Genomic DNA, 26,108 nt, shown 5'->3' with positions numbered 1-26,108 from the left:
TCAAACACTTATTTGGAACATCCCACAGTTGTGCAGGCTAATTGGGAACAGGTGGGTGCCATGATTGGGTATAAAAACAGCTTCCCAAAAAAATGCTCAGTCTTTCACAAGAAAGGATGGGGCGAGGTACACCCCTTTGTCCACAACTGTGTGAGCAAATAGTCAAACAGTTTAAGAACAACCTTTCTCAAAGAGCAATTGCAAGAAATTTAGGGATTTCAACATCTACGCTCCATAATATCATCAAAAGGTTCAGAGAATCTGGAGAAATCACTCCACCTAAGCGTGAATGACTGTGACCTTCGATCCCTCAGACGGAACTGTATCAAAAACCGACATCAATCTCTAAAGGATATCACCACATGGGCTCAGGAACACTTCAGAAAACCACTGTCACTAAATACAGTTGGTCGCTACATCTGTAAGTGAAAGTTAAAGCTCTATTACGCAAAGCGAAAGCCATTTATCAACAACATCCAGAAAGGCCGCCGGCTTCTCTGGGCCTGAGATCATCTAAGATGGACTGATGCAAAGTGGAAAAGTGTTCTGTGGTCTGACGAGTCCACATTTCAAATAGTTTTTGGAAATAGTCGACATTGTGTCATCCGGACCAAAGGGGAAGCGAACCATCCAGTACGTTATCGACGCAAAGTTGAAAATCCAGCATGTGTGATGGTATGGGGGTGCATTAGTGCCCAAGGCATGGGTAACTTACACATCTGTGAAGGCACTATTAAAGCTGAAAGGTACATACAGGTTTTGGAACAACATATGCTGCCATCTTTTTCATGGACGCCCCTGCTTATTTCAGTAAGACAATGCCAAGCCACATTCAGCACGTGTTACAACAGCGTGGCTTCGTAGAAAAAAAGAGTGCGGGTACTTTCCTGGCCCGCCTGCAGTCCAGACCTGTCTCCCATGGAAAATGTGTGAAGCGTAAAATAGGACAGCGGAGACCCCGGACTATTGAAGGACTGAAGCTCTACATAAAACAAGAATGGGAAAGAATTCCACTTTCAAAGTTCCAACAATTAGTTTCCTCAGTTCCCAAACGTTTATTGATTGTTGTTAAAAGAAAAGGTGATGTAACACAGTGGTGAACATGCCCTTTCCCAACTACTTTGGCACGTGTTGCAGCCATGAAATTCTAAGTTAATTATTATTAGCAAAAAAAAATAAAGTTTATGAGTTTGAACATCAAATATGTTGTCTTTGTAGCATATTCAACTGAATATGGGTTGAAAAGGATTAGCAAATCATTGTATTCTGTTTATATTTACATCTAACACAATTTCCCAACTCATATGGAAACGGGGTTATGTAGTTACTTTGGTCACTATGAGATATCTCAGATTGTTTGTGTTTTAGTTTTGTTTTTACCCTTGGCGTTCATATTTCACTGTTTGTTGCATTTTGGTTAAGTTTCGCTAGATTGTAAAATATATTGTTGATATTCAGTGTTTTATCCTTCATAGTTAATATTGTCAATCCTACATTCTTTATTTTCATGTACATTCTGGGTGTCTCATTCAGTAAAAAAAAATGTCAAAGTCCATTCTGTTTTTTAAGGCGGTCTGTCATAACGTTTTTAGCTTCCAATCATTATTCTGAGGTTTTGTATTAATGTTCCTAAAAGAGATAAACCGGCTCCCAGAAACACTTTTTTACCTAAATTTGGCCCCCTGAGTAAAATAATTGCCCAGGCCTGATATAAGGACATACTTACTAGACACTACAAAGCTAGAGTCATATCAAAAAAATATTTATAAGTAGACAAAAATACCGCACTATTATGTATTTTTATTATTGTGATTGTACAAAAGCCAAAAGCAGTGAAGTTGTCACATTTTGTAAATAAAAAGAGAATACAAAGATTTGCAAATCCTTTTCAACTTATTTTCAATAGAACAGATTGCAAATACAACATATTTAACGTTCAAACTGGAAAACTTTGTTATTTTTTGCAAATATTAGCTCATTTGGAATTTGATGCCTGCAACATGTTTCAGAAAAGCTAGCACAAGTGGCAAAAAAGACTGAGAAAGTTGAGAAATGCTCATCAAAGACTTATTTGGAACATCCCACAGGTGAACGGGCTGATTGGGAACAGGTGGGTGCCATGATTGGCTGTAAAAACAGCTCCAGTATATCTGGGGGGCCAGTATATCTTTGTAGATATACTGGCCCCCAGACACATTTGTTTCTCTAAATTTGGCCCTTGAGTGAAAATAATTGCCCATAGATTGAGGGCGGACGTTGTGTATGGAATTGGAAATGAGCAAAATAGGAACATAATCGCACTTCTTTCCTCCGGGAAGGGGGGGGATGTTTTTCCCTTCTCTGGTAATGTATTTTGTTCCCTCATTGCTTCAATCTTTCACCGCTTGTCTCATTTGTATCAGCTTTTTCCCCTGCCAGGCTTCATCTGTAATGAAAGTGGGGCGACACGATGCTTTGGGCGACCCGCTGGGGTTCCTGAGCATGTTCTAACCTCTTTGCACCAGCACACAAATCACATCCAAGGTACCGCAGTCGTCTTATTTCCATGGGATGCATTCCCCCGTGTTTTGTGCGCCTCTCTTTACATCCCGGAGGTGGACAATAATTATTCTTACACGGCGCCCCCACAAAGTCCGGGGCTGTTGCGGCATCCCATCAAACCTGGGCTCATTCTTCCGTCTCACCGCTCACATCAGGTTCCTCGTTAAGACCAATCTCCCTCCCTCTCCCTCCCTTTGTGCGGCGTCACATCTCATTAGTCCTCTTCTTTCCTCGCTAAACGCCACATTTCTAATTAAAAGCCGAGCCAGGAGTCGGCGGAGCGTGTCTGATATAGCGCCTCGTCTTTTGGGGGGAAATTGCCTCACTCAGAGAGGTCAGAGTTGAGGAATGAGCCGAGAGGGCAGAGATTAGAATGAGGGGCTTCGGCCAGGTTTAGTTCGACCTTGGATGGAGCGACAGAGAGTTGTTCTCAAGTAAGACCACCGACCTTTTAAGTCAGGGGTGTCAAAGTCAAATACAGAGTGGGCCAACATTTAAAACCGGACAAAGCGGCGGGCCAAGGTGGAACAAATGAACCTTTTAATAGGGACCCAAACAAGTTTTGCATTGACTATTGAACAAGCAAGCCTTATATAACTTTATAGTGACATGAAAAGTCGAGTTTCAAATAATAAATGAAAAAAAAAATTCAATGGCGTATCGAATACAATTTAAATTAAAGCTGCAAGCAGCGTTGGTCGGGTCCGCCTTTGGCTGCTGCCCCCGAGACTCAAGCCCTGGTCTTAGTTAGACCTACATAGAAGTGTTTTATTCATGTCTCTACGACATTCCTAACAGAAGTTACAAGCAGTTTTGTCTGTTTTTTCTTAGAGGGCGCTAGAGCGCACTTTTGATTATCGGGGTTTGGTTTTTTATTAGATGGCAATTTTTGCCAGTCCTAATGTGTGTATAAAATTTGGTGAGTTTTGAAGCATGTTAAGGGGGTGAAATTACAGATCGTTTTTTCTGGATGTTGTTGATAAATGGCTTTCGCTTTGCATAGTAGTGCTTTAACTTGCACCTTGAAGCATTTTAAGGGGGTCAGATTACAGCTCAAAGAGGCAAAAATTTAATTTTTTAGGAAAATGTGCGCAGGTTTTTTTGATGGTGCGTAAAATCCAAACCGGAGCAGTAATCAAAACTCTTTCGATAACTTTTAATTAAAAGGGTTCAAACTCTCTTCTGTGCGAGTTTGAAGCTGAGACGACAAACACGCTCAGAGGAGATAACGTTTGAAAAAGGTGACGGGTGTTTACAAAACCTTTATTTTGAAGGGGTAATTTTTAACTTCCTGTTGATTTTTGCTGAAGGATGTTGATCATTAAAATGTAGGTCTAAGTGAGACCTACATGGAGGTTTTTGTTTCATGTCTTTTCGACATTCCAAGGGAAGTTACCATCAGTTTTGTCTGTGTTTTCTTCCTAGTAGCAGTTTTTTCAGTGTTTTATTGAGTTTTGGGGTTTGTTTTTTTCATTAGATCGCAATTTCTGCCAGTCCTGATGTGTGTGCCAAGTTTGGTGAGTTTTGAAGCATTTTAAGGGGGTCAAATTACAGCTCAAAGAGGCAAAAATAGCATTTTTTGCGAAAATTTTGCTTTGAAGGGGTTTTTGCCAACTTCCTGTTGATTTTTGCTGTAGAAGTTCAAATTGGGAAATGTAGGTCTAAGTCAGACCTACATAGAGGTTTTTGTTTCATGTCTCTACGACATTCCTAACGGAAGTTACAAGCAGTCCGTTTGTTTGTTTGTTTTCCTAGGGGGCGCTAGAGCGCATTTTTGATTTTTGGGGTTTGGTGTTTTTATTAGATGGCAATTTTCGCCAGTTCTGATGAGTGTGTGAAATTTGGTGAGTTTTGAAGCATTTTCAGGGGGTCAAATTACAGTTCAAAGAGGCGTCGGAATAATGATAAATAAAGAAATAATAAAACGCACGAAAAACAGTAGGTCTTTTGGCCATTGCCAAAGGACACCCTCCGACAACACACCGACGAGGCATGATGTCTCCAAGGTTCCAAAAAATAGTCGAAAAAACGGAAAATAACAGAGCTGAGACCCAATGTTTACAATGTGTAGAAAATGAAAATGGTGGGTGTGTTACCTCGGCAACGTCACATTCTGACATCATCACCACATGAGCGATAAACAGAAAGGCGTATAATTCGCCAAAATTCACCCATTTAGAGTTCGGAAATCGGTAAAAAAAATAGATGGTCTTTTTTTCTGCACCATCAAGGTATATATTGACGCTTACATAGGTCTGCTGATAATGTTCCCCTTTAAAACAAATAAAGTGCACTTTTGTGCATGATGTCACACAAGATATTTCAATAAGTGTCAAATAAAAATGAGCTGCATAATAGGAAATCAAATAGTGTATGTCCTTCGCTATGTGGTAGGTTCCTGCGGACGTTATCTCCTTCTGTTGATGACTATTTTTTTCATACGGTGTTGATGTGGAAATGTTTGCCTCGGCATTTTCTTGGTGTGGAGATGTTGACATGCGGAGTTTCAAGCACTCTTCATTCTCCAGACCAGTGGTTCTCAAATGGGGGTACTTGAAAGTATGCCAAGGGGTACGTGAGATTTTTTTTAAAATATTCTAAAAATATCAACAATTCAAAAACCCTTTATAAATATATTTATTGAATAATACTTCAACAAAATATGAATGTAAGTTCATAAAGTGTGAAAAGAAATACAACAATGCAATATTCAGTGTTGACAGCCAGATTTTTTGTGGACATGTTCCATAAATATTGATGATTTTGTGAAGAAATGTTTAGAAGTAAGTTGATGAATCCAGATGGATCTCTACTACAATCCCCAAAGAGGGCACTTTAAGTTGATGATTACTTCTATGTGGAGAAATCTGCATTTATAATTGAATCACTTGTTTATTTTTTTAACAAGTTTTAGTTATTTTCATATATATTTTTTCCAAATAGTTCAAGAAAGACCACTACAAATGAGCAATATTTTGCACTGTTATACAATTTAATAAATCAGAAACTGATGACATAGTGCTGTATTTTACTTCTTTATCTCTTTTTTTCAACCAAAAATGCTTTGCTCTGATTAGGGGGTACTTGAATTAAAAACATGTTCACAGGGGGTACATCACTGAAAAAATCAATCAATCAATCAATCAATGTTTATTTATATAGCCCTAAGACGTCCCACTGGGGTGAGTTTTTCCTTGCCCTTATGTGGGCTCTACCGAGGATGTCGTTGTGGTTTGTGCAGCCCTTTGAGACACTTGTGACTGCTCTAGCGGGTGATGCTACAAATGAGCTGTAATGCTACTTTTTGTAGCAACGCTTTTGCCGCATACCTGTTCGACATCTTCCCGTTTGAAGCCAAACCACGCGCCAGACGATGGACCCCCTGCTGTATTTCTTGGGGATTCATTCTTCCTTCATTTCTTACCAGATTCGCACCTTCTCTCTCTCGTATTACCACTCGCACCACTCCGCTAGCATCACAGCTAACGTTACCCATGCTGCTACCTCTCTGCTCGGCGAGGGCGTATGATGTTGCACGTGCGACAGTATGTGACGTATGTGAGAAGGTGCGCTTGTTTTATGTCTCTGTGAGAAGGAGAGACAAGAAAGAGTGAGAAGAGCCTGTAGTGTAATGCCAGCAGCTAAAAGCAACTGTGTGAGAACATATACTCCAATATCACCGTATAGTTGTTTTCTACATCGCAATATATTGAGTGTATTCTATATATCGCCCAGCTCTAGTCCAAACACTCACCTGGATGGCAAGTTGGATTAAAAAGCCACTCAAGAGACACTGGCTCTAATTATTGTACAGGGTGGTAGTTCACTGATGTGCTATGCTGTTTTAATGAGGCTTCAGTCTTTTTGTGTGTGTGTTTGTGTGTGTGTGTGTGTGTGTTTGCGTGCCCCGCCTGCTGCAGTGGTCCTGTACTGTACGTCATTATCACACCCTTAATGCATCTGACCACAGCACACTTCCTCCGGCATGCTCTCCATCTTCCTAATGGGCCAACAGGGCCCAGCTGGCCAATCATCACTTGTGCTCAGGTCTTGTACATTCAGCCTTGTTTTTTGGGGGGGGGACTTTTGTCATTTATTATTTCCAGACTTGTGAATCTCAGTAAATGTGTGTGTGTGTGTGTGTGTTTGTTTGTTTGTTTGTTTGTTTGTTTGTGGAAACCTTGATTCCTTTTTTTCAATAGTTGCTCGACATAGATCAGGGGTCGGCAACCTTCAGCATACAAAGAGCCAATGGCGCTCATTTCCCCCCAAATAAAACCCGCCTAGAGCCACGAACTCTGTTAGATTCCTAAAATGACGATAACAACACTTTTAGTTTCCTTACACGTGTGCTCCAACAGTGGTTCTCAACCTTTTTTCAGTGATGTACCCCCTGTGAACATGTTTTTAATTCAAGTACCCCTTAATCAGAGCAAAGCATTTTTGGTTGAAAAAAAGAGATAAAGAAGTAAAATACAGCACTATGTCATCAGTTTCTGATTTATTAAATTGAATAACTGTGCAAAATATTGCTCATTTTGTAGTGGTCTTTCTTGAACTATTTGGGAAAAAAGATATAAAAATAAAGAAAAACTTGTTGAAAAATAAACAGGTGATTCAAGTATAAATTAAAGCTGCAAGCAGCGATGGATGGGACTGCTTGGGCTGCTGCCCCCGAGAAAATGGATGGATGGATTATTACACAGAAAAAAGGTTGTATACACATGTGTTATACATCAGTCTCATAGTAATAACAGTTGTAAAGTGGCTTGGGCATTTTAAAAGGACGCCTTGGTGTTGCCATTTTGAGACTCTAATGCATGGTGAATGCCTCAGAGGAGATAATATTTGAAAAAAAGCGACATTTTTTAGCCAACTTTTGTATTGAAGGGGGAATTGCAAACTTCCTTTTGATTGTAGCCATAGGGTGTCATTGTATGAAATATAGGTCCAACTGAGACCTACATAGAGGTATTTGTTTCACGTTTCTACGACATTCCTCCTGGAAGTTAGAGACCATTTTGTCTGTGTTTTTTCCTAGGGTGCGCTACAGCGCAATTTTCAGTTTTGGGGTTTGTTTTTTTGATTAGATCGCAATTTTCGCCAGTCCTGATGTGTGTGTCAAATTTGGTGATTTTTGAAGCATGTTAAGACGGTCAAATTGCATCTCAAAGAGGCGGTGGCATAATAATAATAATAATACTAAAGAATAATAATAAAACCTTAGCAATTCAATACGGTCCTCTGTCCTAAAGGGACATCGGTCCCTAAAAAAGACTTCTCCACATAGAAGTAATCAGCAACTTAAAGCGCCCTCTTTGGGGATTGTAATAGAGATCCATCTGGATTCATCAACTTCCTCCTAAACATTCATCCATCCATCCATTTTTTACCGCTTATTCCCTTTCGGGGTCGCGGGGGGGCGCTGGCGCCTATCTCAGCTACTCATTCTAAACATTTCTTCACAAAAAAATAAATCTTTGCCATCAATATTTATGGAACATGTCCACAAAAAACCTAGCTGTCAACACTGAATATTGCATTGTTGTATTTCTTTTCACACTTTATGAACTTACATTCATATTTTGTTGAAGTATTATTCAATAAATATATTTATAAAGGATTTGTGAATTGTTGCTATTTTTTAGAATATTTTTTAAAAATCTCACGTACCCCTTGGCATACCTTCAAGTACCCCCATTTGAGAACCACTGCAATATGGTATTTAGTAGAGATGTCCGATAATGGCTTTTTTGCCGATATTCCGATATTGTCCAACTCTTAATTACCGATATCAACCGATATCGATATATACAGTGGTGGAATGAACACATTATCATGCCTCATTTTGTTGTGCTGCCCCACTGGATGCATTAAACAACATTTGCTCGTCGAACTTTACACTACACAAAAAAAGGTAAATTCGGATAGCTAACGTTGTTAGCATAAATGAATGAGATTCAACATAAAAAAGCATTTAAGTCTCACCTTAAAACTCATTTTTATACTCTAGCCTTTAAATACACCCCCTTTTTAGACCAGTTGATCTGCCGCTTCTTTTCTTTTCCTCCCCTGTCCCCCCCCCTCCCTTGCGGAGGGAGTCCGGTCCGATGACCATGGATGAAGCACTGGCTGTCCAGAGTCGGGACCCAGGATGGACCGCTCGCCTGTATCGGTTGGGGACATCTCTACGCTGCTGATCCGCCTCCGCTTGGGATGGTTTCCTGTGGACGGGACTCTCGCTGCTGTCTTGGATCCGCTTTGAACTGAACTCTCGCGGCTGTGTTGGAGCCACTATGGATTGAACTTTCACAGTATCATGTTAGACCCGCTCGACATCCATTGCTTTCGGTCCCCTGGAGGGGGGGGTTGCCCACATTTGTGGTCATAGTCATCATTGTCACCGGCGTCCCACTGGGTGTGAGTTTTCCTTGCCCTTTTGTGGGTTCTTCCGAGGATGTCGTAGTCGTAGTGGTTTGTGCAGTCCTTTGAGACATTTGTGATTTAGGGCTATATAAACAAACATTGATTGATTGATTGAATATTAGCATCACGGCTAACGGAAAAATATTTTCGGTTCATTATGAGACTTTGGTGGTACATAAACCTAGCTAGCTAGAGATATTGGCCCCGAAATCATTGAAGAAGTACAGGAACAGCTAGCTAGCTTGAGTGGAAGTCTGCCGGAGTAGTCTCCAGTCTTACAGAAACAAGCAATTACACCTTTATTACACTTAAATACCATAGATCATATATATTTACTCCAGTTATATCATCAACACTTACCTGGGCTCAAATACTAGTGTGGCCTCAATAGCCCTGTTGTAGTGTGTTGCATGCTGGGAATTATCTGTGCATGGGATGGAGGAATGTCAATCAATCAATCAATGTTTATTTATATAGCCCCAAATCACAAATGTCTCAAAGGACTGCACAAATCATTACGACTACAACATCCTCGGAAGAACCCACAAAAGGGCAAGGAAAACTCACACCCAGTGGGCAGGGAGAATTCACATCCAGTGGGACGCCAGTGACAATGCTGACTATGAGAAACCTTGGAGAGGACCTCAGATGTGGGCACCCCCCCCCCCCCCCCCCCCCTCTAGGGGACCGAAAGCAATGGATGTGGAGCGGGTCTAACATGATACTGTGAAAGTTCAATCCATAGTGGCTCCAACACAGCCGCGAGAGTTCAGTTCAAGCGGATCCAAGACAGCAGCGAGAGTCCCGTCTACAGGAAACCATCTCAAGCGGAGGCGGATCAGCAGCGTAGAGATGTCCCCAACCGATACACAGGCGAGCGGTCCATCCTGGGTCTCGACTCTGGACAGCCAGTACTTCATCCATGGCCATTGGACCGGACCCCCTCCACAAGGGAGGGGGGGACATAGGAGAAAAAAGAAAAGAAGCGGCAGATCAACTAGTCTAAAAAGGAGGTCTATTTAAAGGCTAGAGTATACAGATGAGTTTTAAGGTGAGACTTAAATGCTTCTACTGAGGTAGCATCTCCAACTGTTACCGGGAGGGCATTCCAGAGTACTGGAGCCCGAACGGAAAACGCTCTATAGCCCGCAGACTTTTTTTGGGCTTTAAGAATCACTAATAAGCCGGAGTCTTTTGAAGGCAGATTTCTTGCCGGGACATATGGTACAATACAATCGGCAAGATAGGATGGAGCTAGACCGTGTAGTATTTTATACGTAAGTAGTAAAACCTTAAAGTCACATCTTAAGTGCACAGGAAGCCAGTGCCCACTAAAGGGTTGAAATTCTACTGAATTTTCATTAAATCAGGTTATTTTAGCTAATATTCTTACTGCAAGGTCTAGCATGTTGCATTCAATGTTTATTCCAATTAATTTCCATTTAATTCCCATGGAAAGTTTCCAACTTTGAATTTTGCAACCCTACTCCCAAGTGCCACATGTTAGAGTAGAACACTATTTTTGTCCCGCAAACCACTTGCAGCGTTGACCAACAAAGACCAAAACACTTGAATAGGTATCGACTGGGTCCATTCCCTCATGTCCATGTTGAATTATTCAGCGGTATGCACTCGCGTTGTTGACAGGCTCTGTGTGCTACTAAGTCGACATCCTTGACTCTGAAAATCAAAGATATATTTTAGCTTGTTGACAGGACCACGGCCAGGCCCGGGGGCCTCATTAAGACCCCCGGGCAATCTGCTAGCTATTTCACCGGGACAAAAAACGAGTTCATTGGCCTGGACAGGATACATGCATGTGTCCGTTGCCCGCAATCATTCACAGGGGAGATTATTTAAAAATTTGTTAGCATCGCCGGTAAAATGTGCGGACCAAACGATCAGGACTTTTGCATCTTTTGACACTGGAACAACTTAAATCCGTCGATTGGTAAGTGTTTGTTTCGCATTAAATGTGGGTGGAAGGAAACGTAATATAGTTGCAAATGCATTTGCAGGTTATCCATACATCTCTGTGCCATGTCTGCTTTAGCACCGCCGGTAAATAGCATGTTAGCATCGATTAGCGTAGCATGTTAGCATCGATTAGCTGGCAGTCAACATCAACAAAACTCCCCTTTGTGATTTCGTTGACTATCGTTGCAAATGCATCTGCAGGTTATCAATCAATCAATCAATGTTTATTTATATAGCCCCAAATCACAAATGTCTCAAAGGACTGCACAAATCATTACGACTACAACATCCTCGGAAGAACCCACAAAAGGGCAAGGAAAACCACACCCAGTGGGCAGGGAGAATTCACATCCCGTGGGACGCCAGTGACAATGCTGACTATGAGAAACCTTGGAGAGGACCTCAGATGTGGGCAACCCCCCCCCTCTAGGGGACCGAAAGCAATGGATGTGGAGCGGGTCTAACATGATACTGTGAAAGTTCAATCCATAGTGGCTCCAACACAGCCGCGAGAGTTCAGTTCAAGCGGATCCAAGACAGCAGCGAGAGTCCCGTCCACAGGAAACCATCTCAAGCGGATCAGCAGCGTAGAGATGTCCCCAACTGATACAGGCGAGCGGTCCATCCTGGGTCTCGACTCTGGACAGCCAGTACTTCATCCATGGTCATCGGACCGGACCCCCTCCACAAGGGAGGGGGGGACATATCATATCCATACATCTCTGTGCCATGTCTGCTTTAGCATCGCCGGTCAAATGTGGAGACACTCTGGCACATTCAATGGGGGTCTGGCGGCAGATTTCTTGCCAGTGGTGCAACTTGAATCCCTCCCTGTTAGTGTTGTTACACCCTCCGACAACACACCCACCAGGCATGATGTCTCCAAGGTTCCAAAAAATAGTCCAAAAAAACGGAAAATAACAGAGCTGAGACCCGGTGTTTGTAATGTGTTGAAAATGAAAATGGTGGGTGTGTTACCTCGGCGACGTCACATTCTGACGTCATCGCCTCCAGCGCGATAAACAGAAAGGCGTTTAATTCGCCAAAATTCACCCATTTAGAGTTCGGAAATCGGTTAAAAAAAATAGATGGTCTTTTTTCTGCAACATCAAGGTATATATTGACGCTTACATAGGTCTGCTGATAATGTTCCCCTTTAAGTAAGGCCTGAAACACGAAAGTGTGCCTTTCTGTTGCCCTCGCTGACCTGACCTCACACTCGCTTTTTCGTCCACACTGACAGGGGATGACAGGTCAGGCAACAACGGCTTTTAACAAACTGCAGACTCGCATGATTCTCACCTCCTGCACTCCTGAGCCCCACCTGCTTTTAAGGCGGCCCTGTCCCTCATTCCTCTGTCTCACACTCCTGATTCACCCTTCCTCCCGGCTAAATAGTCCTGACTCATGTTTTTCACAAATATCCGTGTGTGTGTGTGTGTGTGTGTGTGTGTGTGTGTGTGTGTGTGTGTCGAGGGCAGACGGGGAGGCAAGAGGGATGAGAGGATGGTTAAAAAAGAATCATGACACATGAGGACAGTGGGGTGCAAACGGGCAGGTTTTCTGATATCAGAAAAAAGATCAGAACACTGACAAAGACGGAAGGGCAAGAAGCTGAGAGTTACGAAGAAATCGGTTGCAATGAGCAAAGGAGCGGCGTTGGAGCGATAAGACATCCGAGCCGCGGGGGCGGCAGTCATTTAAAAGCTCGCGTGGACTAAAAGCGGCGTGTGTCTTCGGTAATGAAGTTATGGAGGGCATTAGCTGCAGGGGATGGACGCCACAGAATGCATTTGGCGGATCGAACACTGCGAAGAGAACCAAAACAAGTTCTGCCCAGCTCCGAAGTGGACGGAAGTACCAACCCCGTTTCCATAGGAGTTGGGAAATTGTATTAGATGTAAATATAAACAGAATACTTTAAATCCTTTTCAAGCCATATTCAGTTGAATATGCTACAAAGACAACATATTTGATGTTCAAACTGATAAACATTATTTTGTTGTTGCAAATAATCATTAACTTTAGAATTTCATGCCAGCAACACGTGAGAAAGAAGTTGGGAAAGGTGGCAATAAATACTGATAAAGCTGAGGAATGCTCATCAAACACTTATTTGGAACATCCCACAGGTGTGCAGGCTAATTGGGAACAGGTGGGTGCCATGATTGGCTATAAAAACAGCTTCCCAAAAAATGCTCAGTCCTTCACAAGAAAGGATGGGGCGAGGTACACCCCTTTGTCCACAACTGTGTGAGCAAATAGTCAAACAGTTTAAGAACAACCTTTCTCAAAGTGCAATTGCAAGAAATTTAGGGATTTCAACATCTACGCTCCATAATATCATCAAAAGGTTCAGAGAATCTGGAGAAATCACTCCACGTAAGCGGCATGGTCGGAAACCAACATTGAATGACCGTGACCTTCCATCCCTCAGACAGCACTGTATCAAAAACCCACATCAATCTCTAAAGGATATCACCACATGGGCTCAGGAACACTTCAGAAAACCACTGTCACTAAATACAGTTTGTCGCTACATCTGTAAGTTTAAGTTAAAGCTCTACTATAAAAAGCGAAAGCCATTTATCAACAACATCCAGAAACGCCGCCGGCTTCTCTGGGCCCGAGATCATCTAAGATGGACTGATGCAAAGTGGAAAAGTGTTCTGTGGGCTGACGAGTCCACATTTCAAATAGTTTTTGGAAATATTCGACATCGTGTCATCCGGACCAAAGGGGAAGCGAACCATCCAGACTGTTATCGACGCAAAGTTGAAAAGCCAGCATGTGTGATGGTATGGGGGTGCATTAGTGCCCAAGGCATGGGTAACTTACACATCTGTGAAGGCACCATTAATGCTGAAAGGTACATACAGGTTTTGGAACAACATATGCTGCCATCTAAGCGCAGTCTTTTTCACGGACGCCCCTGCTTATTTCAGCAAGACAATGCCAAGCCACATTCAGCATGTGTTATAACAAGGTGGCTTTGTAAAAAAAAAGAGTGCGGGTACTTTCCTGGCCCGCCTGCAGTCCAGACCTGTCTCCCATGGAAAATGTGTGGCGCATTATGAAGCGTAAAATACAACAGCGGAGACCCCGGACTGTTGAACGACTGAAGCTCTACATAAAACAAGAATGGGAAATAATTCCACTTTCAAAGCTTCAACAATTAGTTTCCTCAGTTCCCAAACGTTTATTGAGTGTTGTTAAAAGAAAAGGTGATGTAACACAGTGGTGAACATGCCCTTTCCCAACTACTTTGGCACGTGTTGCAGCCATGAAATTCTAAGTTAATTATTATTTGCAAATAAACAAAATGTTTATGAGTTTGAACATCAAATATGTTGTCTTTGTAGCATATTCAACTGAATATGGGTTGAAAAGGATTTGCAAGTCATTGTATTCTGTTTATATTTACATCCAACACAATTTCCCAACTCATATGGAAACGGGGTTTGTACTTCAACAAAATATGAATGTAAGTTCATAAAGTGTGAAAAGAAATACAACAATGCAATATTCAGTGTTGACAGCTAGATTTTTTTGTGGACATGTTCCATAAATATTGATGTTAAATATTTATTTTTTTGTGAAAAAATGTTTAGAATGAAGTTGATGAATCCAGATGGATCTCTACTACAATCCCCAAAGAGGGCACTTTAAGTTGATGATCACTTCTATGTGGAGAAATCTTTTTTAGGGTCCTTGGCCCATGGCCAAAAACCCTATTGAAACTGGTGCGTTTTATTATTATTCCGCACCTTCATCCATCCATTTTCTACCGCTTATTCCCTTTCGGGGTCGCGGGGGGCGCTGGCGCCTATCTCAGCTACAATCGGGCAGAAGGCAGGGTACACCCTGGACCTATGCGCTGTAATTTGACCCCCTTAACATACTTCAAAACTCACCAAATTTGACACACACATCGGTCTGGCATGCTTTCTCAACTTTTTAGGCAGCCAAACCAGAAAAATCTAAATTACGCGCTAGCGCCCCCTAGGAAGGAAAGAAAAACAGACTGCTTGTAACTTCCGTTAGGAATGTCGTACAGACTTGAAACAAAAACTGTCACGTAGGTCTACCTTAGACCTACATTTCATAATTCTACCTTCTAGGGCAAAAATCAACAGGAAGTTGGAAAAAACCCCTTCAAAACAAAATCTTCGCAAAAAATTAAAATTTTGCCTCTTTGAGCTGAAATTTGACCCCCTTAAAATGCTTCAAAACTCCCCAAACTTGGCACACACATCAGGACTGGCAGAAATTGCGATCTGATGAAAAAAACCAAATCCCAATACTCAAAATTTTGCTCTAGCGCAATTTTTGAATAAAACATAGCAAAAACTGCTCCTAGGAAGAAAACACAGACAAAACTGCTTGTAACTTCCGGTGGGAATGCCGGAAAGACATGAAACAAAAACTTCTATGTAGGTCTCACTTAGACCTACATTTAGATATTTGACATCCTTTGGCAAAAATCAACAGGAAGTTAAAAATTACTCCTTCAAAATAAAAGTTTTGTAAAAACCCATCACCTTTTTCAAACGTAAACTCCTCCGAGTGCGTTTGTCGTTTCGGCTTCAAACTCGCACAGGAGAGAGATTGAACCCTTTTGATTAAAACTATTCAACAAAGTTTTGATTACTGCTCCGGTTTTGATTTTACGCGCCTTCAAAGAACCCCTGCGCAAAGTTTCCTAAAAAATGTCATTTTTGCCTCTTTGAGCTGTAATTTGACCCCCTTAAAATGCTTCAAAGTGCAAGTTAAAGCTCTACTATGCAAAGCGAAAGCCATTTATCAACATCCAGAAACGCCGATTTGTAATTTGACCCCCGATCTGTAATTTGACCCCCTTAAAATGCTTCAAAGTGCAAGTTAAAGCTCTATTATGCAAAGCGAAAGCCATTTATCAACAACATCCAGAAACGCTGATCTGTAATTTGACCCCCTTAACATGCTTCAAAACTCACCAAATTTTACACACACATTATTAGATGGCGAAAATTGCCATCTAATAAAAAACCAAACCCCAAAAGTCAAAATTCCGCTCCAGCGCCCCCTAGGAAAAAACCCAGACAAAACTGCTTGTAACTTCTGTTAGGAATGTCGTAGAGACATGAAACAAAGACCTCTATGTAGGTCTGACTTAGACCAGGGCTTGGCAGCGGCCAAAGGCGGACCCGACCAACGCTGCTTGCAGCTTTAATTTATAATTGAATCACTTGTTTATTTTGCAACAAGTTTTTAGTTATTTTTATATCTTTTTTTCCAGATAGTTCAAGAAAGACCACTACAAATGAGCAATATTTTGCACTGTTATACAATTTAATAAATCAGAAACTGATGACATAGTGCTGTATTTTACTTCTTTATCTCTTTTTTTCAACCAAAAATGCTTTGCTCTGATTAGGGGGTACTTGAATTAAAAACATGTTCACAGGGGGTACATCGCTGAAAAAAGGTGGAGAACCACTGTTGTAGAAGAGTTCCCACCTTTTTGTCGGTGGTGCTGCTTTGAGTCCTTGTTTCCACATGGCTCGTCTTTACAGCAGAGAACATTGCGGCCCCTGCCAGGGGGGACAGAAGTGCTTACGCCCCTTTTTGATGTCTTTTCTGCCCTGTGCCACCTTAATGTCGTCTATTTATAGTCCGCAGGCTGGCTGTATGAAAGGAGCCAAATCCATGATTCCCCCATGACTCTGCAGGTGGACTACCTTCTTAGTGACCCACCTTCTTCTCTCTTTGGCGCCCCCTGCTGGTGGCAGCCTGTCTGTTGCAGTCAGAGCTGGTCAACTACGAGCGGGTGAAGGAGTACTGCCTGAAGGTGCTGAGTCATCAGAGGGACCACTTCAAGGCCATGTACCGCGCCGGCATTGCCTTCTACCACTTGGGCGACTACGAGTGCGCCCTGCGCTACCTGAAAGACGCCAAGAGCCGCGAGCCTGCAGGTGAGGATTTACTGACTGCAATATCGAACTGGCCTAAAGACAACATTGTCAAGTGAATTATAGTTATATAGCGCTTTTCTCTAGTGACTCAAAGCGCTTTTGCGTAGCGAAACCCAATATCTGCACAATAAGTGCACTTTTTGTACAGAACGCCACTACAGTAGTTTAAAACAAATAAAGTGCACTTTTGTGCATGATGTCACTAAGACGACATATCAACACAACACTAAATTAAAGTGCACTTTTTATACAGAACGCCACTACAATAGTTTAGAGCAAATAAAGTGCACTTTTGTGCATGATTTCAGTAAGACGACATATCAACGCGACACTAAATTCAAGTGCACTTTTTGTACAGAACGCCACTACAATAGTTTAAAACAAATACAGTGCACTTTTGTTCATGATGTCACTAAAACGACATCAAAACGACACTAACTCAAAGTGCACTTTTTGTAAAGAATGCCACTACAATAGTTTAAAACAAATAAAGTGCACTTTTGTGCATGATGTCACTAAGACGACATATCAACGCGACACTCAATTAAAGTGCACTTTTTGTACAGAACGCCACTACAATAGTTTAAAACAAATAAAGTGCACTTTTGTGCATGATGTCACTAAGATGACATATCAACACAACACTAAATTAAAGTGCACTTTTTGTACAGAACGCCACTACAATAGTTAAAAACAAAGAAAGTGCACTTTTGTGCATGATGTCACTAAGATGACATATCAAAACGACACTAATTCAATGTGCACTTTTTGTACAAAACGCCACTACAATAGTTTAAAACAAATAAAGTGCACTTTTGTGCATGATGTCACTAAGACCACATATCAAAGTAACATTAGATTAAAGTGCACTTTCTGTACAGAACGCCACTACAATAGTTTAAAACAAATAAAGTGCACTTTTGTGCATGATGTCACTAAGACGACATATCAAAACGACACTAACTGTGTGGGTTCTTCCGAGGATGTTGTAGTCGTAATGATTTGTGCAGTCCTTTGAGACATTTGTGATTTGGGGCTATATAAATAAACATTGATTGATTGATTGATTGATGAACTCAAAGTACACTTTTTGTACAGAACGCCACTACAATAGTCTTAAACAAATAAAGTGCACTTTTTGTGCATGATGTCACTAAAACGACATATCAACATTTCACTAAATTAAAGTGCACTTTTTGAACAGAACACCACTACAATAGTTTAAAACAAAGAAAGTGCACTTTTGTGCATGATGTCACTAAGACCACATATCAAAGTGACACTAACTCAAAGTGCAAAGTGCACTTTTTGTACAGAACGCCACTACAATAGTTTGAAACAAATAAAGTGCACTTTTGCGCATGATGTCACTAAGATGACATATCAAGATGACATACCAAAACAACACTAACTCAAAGTGCACTTTTTGTACAGAACGCCACTACAATAGTTTAAAACAAATAAAGTGCACTTTTGTGCATGATGTCACTAAGATGACATATCAACGCGACACTCAATTAAAGTGCACTTTTTGTACAGAACGCCACTACAATAGTTTAAAATAAATAAAGTGCGCTTTTGTGCATGATGTCAATAAGATGACATATCAACACAACACTAAATTAAAGTGCAGTTTTTGCACAGAACGCCACAACAATAGTTGAAAACAAATAAAGTGCACTTTTGTGCATGATGTCACTAAGATGACATATCAAAGTGACACTAAATTAAAGTGCACTTTTTGTACAGAACGCCACTACAATAGTTTAAAACAAATAAAGTGCACTTTTGTGCATGATGTCACTAAGATGACATATCAACGCGACACTCAATTAAAGTGCACTTTTTGTACAGAACGCCACTACAATAGTTTAAAATAAATAAAGTGCGCTTTTGTGCATGATGTCAATAAGATGACATATCAAAACAACACTAACTCAAAGTGCACTTTTTGTACAGAACGCCACTACAATAGTTTAAAACAAATAAAGTGCACTTTTGTGCATGATGTCACTAAGATGACATATCAACGCGACACTCAATTAAAGTGCACTTTTTGTACAGAACGCCACTACAATAGTTTAAAATAAATAAAGTGCGCTTTTGTGCATGATGTCAATAAGATGACATATCAACACAACACTAAATTAAAGTGCAGTTTTTGCACAGAACGCCACAACAATAGTTGAAAACAAATAAAGTGCACTTTTGTGCATGATGTCACTAAGATGACATATCAAAGTGACACTAAATTAAAGTGCACTTTTTGTACAGAACGCCACTACAATAGTTTAAAACAAATAAAGTGCACTTTTGTGCATGATGTCACTAAGATGACATATCAACGCAACACTCAATTAAAGTGCACTTTTTGTACAGAACGCCACTACAATAGTTTAAAATAAATAAAGTGCGCTTTTGTGCATGATGTCAATACGATGACATATCAACACAACACTAAATTAAAGTGCAGTTTTTGCACAGAACGCCACAACAATAGTTGAAAACAAATAAAGTGCACTTTTGTGCATGATGTCACTAAGATGACATATCAAAGTGACACTAAATTAAAGTGCACTTTTTGTACAGAACGCCACTACAATAGTTTAAAACAAAGAAAGTGCACTTTTGTGCGTGATGTCACTAAGACCACATATCAAAGTGACACTAAATTAAAGTGCACTTTTTGTACAGAACGCCGCTACAATAGTTTAAAACAAATAAAGTGCACTTTTGTGCATGATGTCACTAAGACCACATATCAAAGTGACACTAAATTAAAGTGCACTTTTTGTACAGAACGCCACTACAATAGTTTAAAACAAATAAAGTGCACTTTTGTGCATGATGTCACTAAGATGACATATCAAAACACTCAATTAAAGTGCACTTAATGTACAGAACGCCACTACAATAATTTAAAACAAATAAAGTGCACTTTTGTGCATGATGTCACACAAGATATTTCAATAAGTGTCAAATAAAAATGAGCTGCATAATAGGAAATCAAACAGTGTATGTCCTTCACTATGTGGTAGGTTCCTGTGGACGTTATCTCCTTCTGTTGTTGAATATTTTTTTCATACGGTGTTGATGTGGAAATGGTTTCTTGGGCATTTTGTTGGTGGGGCACCAAACGGAGATGTTGACATGCAGAGTTTCAAGCACTCTTCATTCTCTAGCAGGTGACTTTTCAAATGATGCTATATTAGCAGTAACGCTACTTTTTGTAGCAACGCTTTTGCCGCATAAATGTTCGACATATTCCCGATTGTGTTACGTTTTCTGGGGCGCGTGGCTGCGCTGTTAGCGTTCCTTCCAAGGCAGAAAAACAGGCAGGAGTAGTGTGCAGGTAAGATTCAAGTTTTTAATACATTAAAGGCCGGACAAAAATACAAAACTGCGGACGCCAGCAAGCGTGGAGCTAAACCTAACCAAAATGTCACTAAGGGTGAAAAAAACGAGGAAAACCGGGAGAAGGTAACTGTTGCCTATTACAAACATTGACCCGGCAACTAATGCTGGGTGACAGAAAACTATAAAGGTGAGTAATTAAGCAAAACACCTGGTGGGAGCACTAATTGCTAAACACAGACAGGTGAGGAGAATCAGTGCCATCTTTTTGTTCCTGACTTTGTCATGAATAAGTTGAGAATCGTAACGAGGCCTTTTAGATTTACTACGGTCTGACATGTTTAGTAACTTTACCAGTGGCAGTAGCTCGACAAAGAGGGCAGCGGGTAGCTGGCAACTTGTATGTAACACAATCACTGACTTTCTTAATTGGTTAAAACGGTGGAGGGCGAGGAATCGAAATGAAAACAATAACAATATTTCGGGGCTGTAAATATCATTTTGATAATGAGCGAATCCCGGCTGAACTAGAGTTACCAGTCATTGAGGTATTGGAAAAGAACAACAATTCATTAATGCCTTTTGACATAGTCAGGGCCATTTAATGTAATGATGACAACATGATACATCATCCATTCAAGAGAAATGCGTCAATTCCCCTCCACAGCTCCAGGGGGAGCCTTTGTCCCAAACAGCCCGTTAGCTTACTGTTGCTTAGAACAGTGTTTTTCCGCCCGTGCCGTGAGATACAGTCTGGTGTGCCGTGGGAGATAATATAATTTCCCCTATGTGGGTTAAAAATATGTTTGTCGCTTGTTCGCCGGCCACGCCTACTCACCGCCATCTTGGGCCGGGCTACGGCGTGCCCTGCCTTGCTGTCCGACTGCCGGCCACGCCTCCTCGCCGCCATCTTGCAGTGGGCTACGGTGTGCCCTGCCTTGCTGCCGGACTGTCGGCGCCGCCTCTCCACAGAAACTAAAACTGAACTGGCTACAAAGTAAACAAAGACAAAATGCTGGACGACAGCAAAGACTTACTGTGGAGCAAAGACAATTTACATCCGAAAAGGACATGACAATCAACAATGTCCCAACAAAGATGGATAAAAACAACTGAAATATTCTTGATTGCATAAAAACAAAGTACAAACCCCGTTTCCATATGAGTTGGGAAATTGTGTTAGATGTAAATATAAACAGAATACAATGATTTGCAAATAATTTTCAAGCCATATTCAGTTGAATATGCTACAAAGACAACATATTTGATGTTCAAACTCATAAATTTTTTTGCAAATAATCATTAACTTTAGGATTTGATGCCAGCAACACGTGACAAAGAAGTTGGGAAAGGTGGCAATAAATACTGATAAAGTTGAGGAATGCTCATCAAACACTTATTTCGAACATCCCACAGGTGTGCAGGCTAATTGGGAACAGGTGGGTGCCATGATTGGCTATAAAAACAGCTTCCCAAAAAATGCTCAGGATGGGGCGAGGTACACCCCTTTGTCCACAACTGTGTGAGCAAATAGTCAAACAGTTTAAGAACAACCTTTCTCAAAGTGCAATTGCAAGAAATTTAGGGATTTCAACATCTACGCTCCATAATATCATCAAAAGGTTCAGAGAATCTGGAGAAATCACTCCACGTAAGCGGCATGGCCGGAAACCAACATTGAATGACCGTGACCTTTCATCCTTCAGACGGCACCGTATCAAAAACCGACATCAATCTCTAAAGGATATCACCACATGGGCTCAGGAACACTTCAGAAAACCACTGTCACTAAATACAGTTGGTCGCTACATCTGTAAGTGCAAGTTAAAGCTCTACTATGCAAAGCAGAAGTAATTTATCAACAACATCCAGAAACGCCACCGGCTTCTCTGGCCCCGAGATCCTCTAAGATGGACTGATGCAAAGTGGAAAAGTGTTCTGTGGTCTGATGAGTCCATGTTTCAAATTGTTTTTTGAAATATTCGACATTGTGTCATCCGGACCAAAGGGGAAGTGAACCATCCAGACTGTTATCGACGCAAAGTTCAAAAGCCAGCATGTGTGATGGTATGGGGGTGCATTAGTGCCCAAGGCATGGGTAACTTACACATCTGTGAAGGCACCATTAATGCTGAAAGGTACATACAGGTTTTGGAACAACATATGCTGCCATCTAAGCGCCGTCTTTTTCATGGACGCCCCTGCTTATTTCAGCAAGACAATGCCAAGCCACATTCAGCATGTCTTACAACAGCGTGGCTTTGTAAAAAAAGAGTGCGGGTACTTTCCTGGCCTGCCTGCAACCCAGACCTGTCTCCCATGGAAAATGTGTGGCGCATTATGAAGCGTAAAATAGGACAGCGGAGACCCCGGACTGTTGAAGGACTGAAGCTCTACATAAAACAAGAATGGGAAAGAATTCCACTCCCAAAGGTTCAACAATTAGTTTCCTCAGTTCCCAAACGTTTATTGAGTGTTGTTAAAAGAAAAGGTGATGTAACACAGTGGTGAACATGCCCTTTCCCAACTACTTTGGCATGTGTTGCAGCCATGAAATTCTAAGTTAATTATTATTTGGAAAAAATAAATAAGTTAATGAGTTTGAACATCAAATATGTTGTCTTTGTAGCATATTCAACTGAATATGGGTTGAAAAGGATTTGCAAATCATTGTATTCTGTTTATATTTACATCTAACACAATTTCCCAACTCCTATGGAAACAGGGTTTGTAGATGCGGGAAATATCGCTCAAAGGAATACATGAAAAAATACCAAAAAAGAGAAAAAGCCACCAAAATAGGAGTGCGAGACAAGAAGTAAAAGACTCCACTCAGGAAAACAGTGCAAATAAGTCAGGGTGTGATGTGACAGGTGGTGACAGTACACCTACTTTGAGACAAGAGCTACAGTCATGCACGCTTGCTTATGCTTTAAAGTCATATCCAACCACTTTTTACTGTCAACCGAGTTTCGTGTTTTAATGATTCCTGCTGCTGGTGTGCAAAAAAAAACGTGCCTGGGCTCCAAAAAGGTTGAAAAACACGGGCTTAGAATAAAATGTCACCTTTTAAAAAGAACCAAAACCAGCTGTTTGTGGTTGCCAGACACCAACGTGCTGCGCTACATCCAGCTGACAGAGATGAAGATGAGCAAGACTGGACTGCGAGAACGAGAGATGGGCAAAGAGACGCAGGGCTGACCTTTGACCTTTCCCGCCCGCCGAACGCCCTTAATGCTATTTTGACCTTTCCCGTGGAATCCTGCCTCGGCGCTCCCGACCATGACGGCACAGAGCAGGTGACGGACATCTTCCTCCTCTCCTCCTGTTTGTCCCTCAGCTGCCGTGGGCCCTTCTTCTCCCTCCGGCTGTCTTGTGCTCCTCTCCAACACGGACCTGGCAAACGCTTCCCTTCCCCGCCCTCCTCCTCCTCCTTCTCTGCGGGAGGAGGAGAGGCCGGGGAAGAAGTGTGCGACGCATCCAGCGGAGCGTGTCCTTGAAGGCATCATCAGGAGGGCTCACTCAGGCCCTTGAAGCAGACTTCTCCTCTTAATAACACTTATGGACCTTTTCTTTTCCAATTAAGGGCTAATTTGATGTCTTTCTAATTTCTCGCTTCTTTTCTCCCCCCCCCTCTCACTCTCCAACCGTGCGGTGCTGCAGTTTCTTCAGTTTGTTGTCCAAAAAAGCCCCCAGACTGACTGAAAGGAAACAAAAGTAACCAACAAAACAACACATTCAATTTAACAAAAAGTTGTATTCAATAGCAAAACATGATACATCTATTTATGAATATATTTTGGAATATTTGATAGTGATGACAACATGTAAATACATTATTATTCATGATAGTATATACGGGATCAGAAACACTGATGTAAAATATAAGAAGAGGCACTTATTGGCCACAACATGATTTATTGTCCTCACACCTCCTTTGGACCCACATAAGTCAAACCACTATTTTATTTCATGCTAATTATTATATTTCACTTTTATATACAGTAGAAGCCAACGGTTTGGACAGTACTTCTCTTTTCTATGCGTTTTCTTTATTGTCATGACTATTTACATCTAGATTGTCACAAAGGCCATTAACCAAAAAACCATTCCAGGTGTTGACCTCCTGAAGCTCATGAAGAGAATGCCCAGAGTGTGCAAAGCAGTAATCAGAGCAAAAAAAGGCTATTTTGAAGAAATGTTTTCAGTGATTTCACCTTTTTTTTTGTTAAGTACACACTAAAAAATGTTGGGTTGAAAAATAACCCAGTTTTAACCCGGCTGCTGGTTCAGAAAAGGAAAAAAAAAAGGTGTTTGAGTTATTTTAACTCGACATTTTAGGTTCATTTTTTCAACCCAACTTTTGCGTTAATTTTTTTTTTTTTTTTTTTTTCTACAGCTTGTCCCTTTTGGGGTTACAGGGGGGCCTGGAGCTTATCTCAGCTGCATTCAGGCGAAAGGCGGGGTACACCCTGGACAAGTCGCCACCTCATCACAGGGCCAAAACAGATCGTTAAATTATTTAACCCGAAAGTTGAGTCCATCCATTTTCTACCACTTATTCCCTTTTGGGATCGCGGGGTGCGCTGGGGTTTATCTCAGCTACAATTGGGCGGAAGGCGGGGTACACCCTGGACAAGTCGCTACCTCTTCACAGGGCCAAAACAGATCGTTAAATTATTTAACCCGAAAGTTGAGTCCATCCATTTTCTACCACTTATTCCCTTTTGGGGTCGCGGGGGGCACTGGGGCCTATCTCAGCTACAATCGGGCGGAAGGCGGGGTACACCCTGGACAAGTCGCCACCTCTTCACAGGACCAACACAGATCGTTAAATTATTTAACCCGAAAGTTGAGTCCATCCATTTTCTACCACTTATTCCCTTTTGGGGTGGCGGGGGGGCGCTGGCGCCTATCTCAGCTACAATCGGGCGGAAGGCGGGGTACACCCTGGACAAGTCGCCACCTCTTCACAGGGCCAAAACAGATCGTTAAATTATTTAACCCGAAACTTGAGTCCATCCATTTTCTACCGCTTATTCCCTTTTGGGGTCGCGGGGGGGGCGCTGGCGCCTATCGCAGCTACAATCCGGCGGAAGGCGGGGTACACCCTGGACAAGTCGCCACCTCTTCACAGGGCCAAAACAGATTGTTAAATTATTTAACCCGAAAGTTGAGTCCATCCATTTTCTACCACTTATTCCCTTTTGGGGTCGCGGGGGACGCTGGCGCCTATCTCAGCTACAATCGGGCGGAAGGCGGGGTACACCCTGGACAAGTCGCCACCTCTTCACAGGGCCAAAACAGATTGTTAAATTATTTAACCCGAAAGTTGAGTCATAATAACTTAATGTACTAACCAAACTATTGGGTTGAATTATTTAACCCAAAAGTTGCCTCATGATAACTTAATGTTAATTGATTCATAACCTAACTAATGGGTTTAATTATTCAACTTAATAGTTGACTTCTAATAACTTAATGTTGGGTTATTCCCAACCAAACTATTGGGTTGAATGATTTAACCCAAAAGTTGAGTCATGACAACTTAATGTTAATTGATTTATAACCCAACTATTGGGTTGAATTATTCAACCTGATAGTTGAAGTATGACAACTTATTGTTGGGTTTTCCCCTTCCAAACTATTGTGTTGACTTATTTAACCCAAAAGTTGAGGTATGATGATTTAATGTTAATTGAGTCATAACCCAACTATTGGGTTGAATTATTCAACCTAATAGTTGGCTGTAAAAGTATTTTCTCGGAGCGATGACGTCAGAACATGACATCACCTAAGTAATACAGCCGCCATTTTCTGAAACACATTACAAACACCGGGTCTCAGCTCTGTTAT

The 26,108-nt window shown here is 41.4% G+C and overlaps 1 protein-coding gene across 1 annotated transcript in view; it reads left to right on the top strand.

The window, feature by feature from the left end:
• The window catches only part of ttc9b (tetratricopeptide repeat domain 9B), a 55,186-nt gene extending 29,568 nt beyond the window's left edge, over positions 1-25,618 (top strand). The window contains exons 2-3 of the mRNA XM_061878166.1: positions 16,716-16,898; positions 23,359-25,618. Of these exons, the coding sequence (XP_061734150.1) occupies positions 16,716-16,898; positions 23,359-23,453 (278 nt within the window). The 3' untranslated portion in view covers positions 23,454-25,618. The remainder of the gene's footprint in view (positions 1-16,715; positions 16,899-23,358) is intronic.
• The last annotated feature ends 490 nt before the right edge of the window (positions 25,619-26,108 follow it).

The sequence above is a fragment of the Nerophis ophidion genome, linkage group LG18 (genome assembly GCF_033978795.1).
Source record: "Nerophis ophidion isolate RoL-2023_Sa linkage group LG18, RoL_Noph_v1.0, whole genome shotgun sequence".
Taxonomy (NCBI): Eukaryota; Metazoa; Chordata; class Actinopteri; order Syngnathiformes; family Syngnathidae; genus Nerophis; species Nerophis ophidion.
Note: the sequence above shows the minus strand (reverse complement) of the source record. Positions and strands in the feature narration are given on the sequence as shown.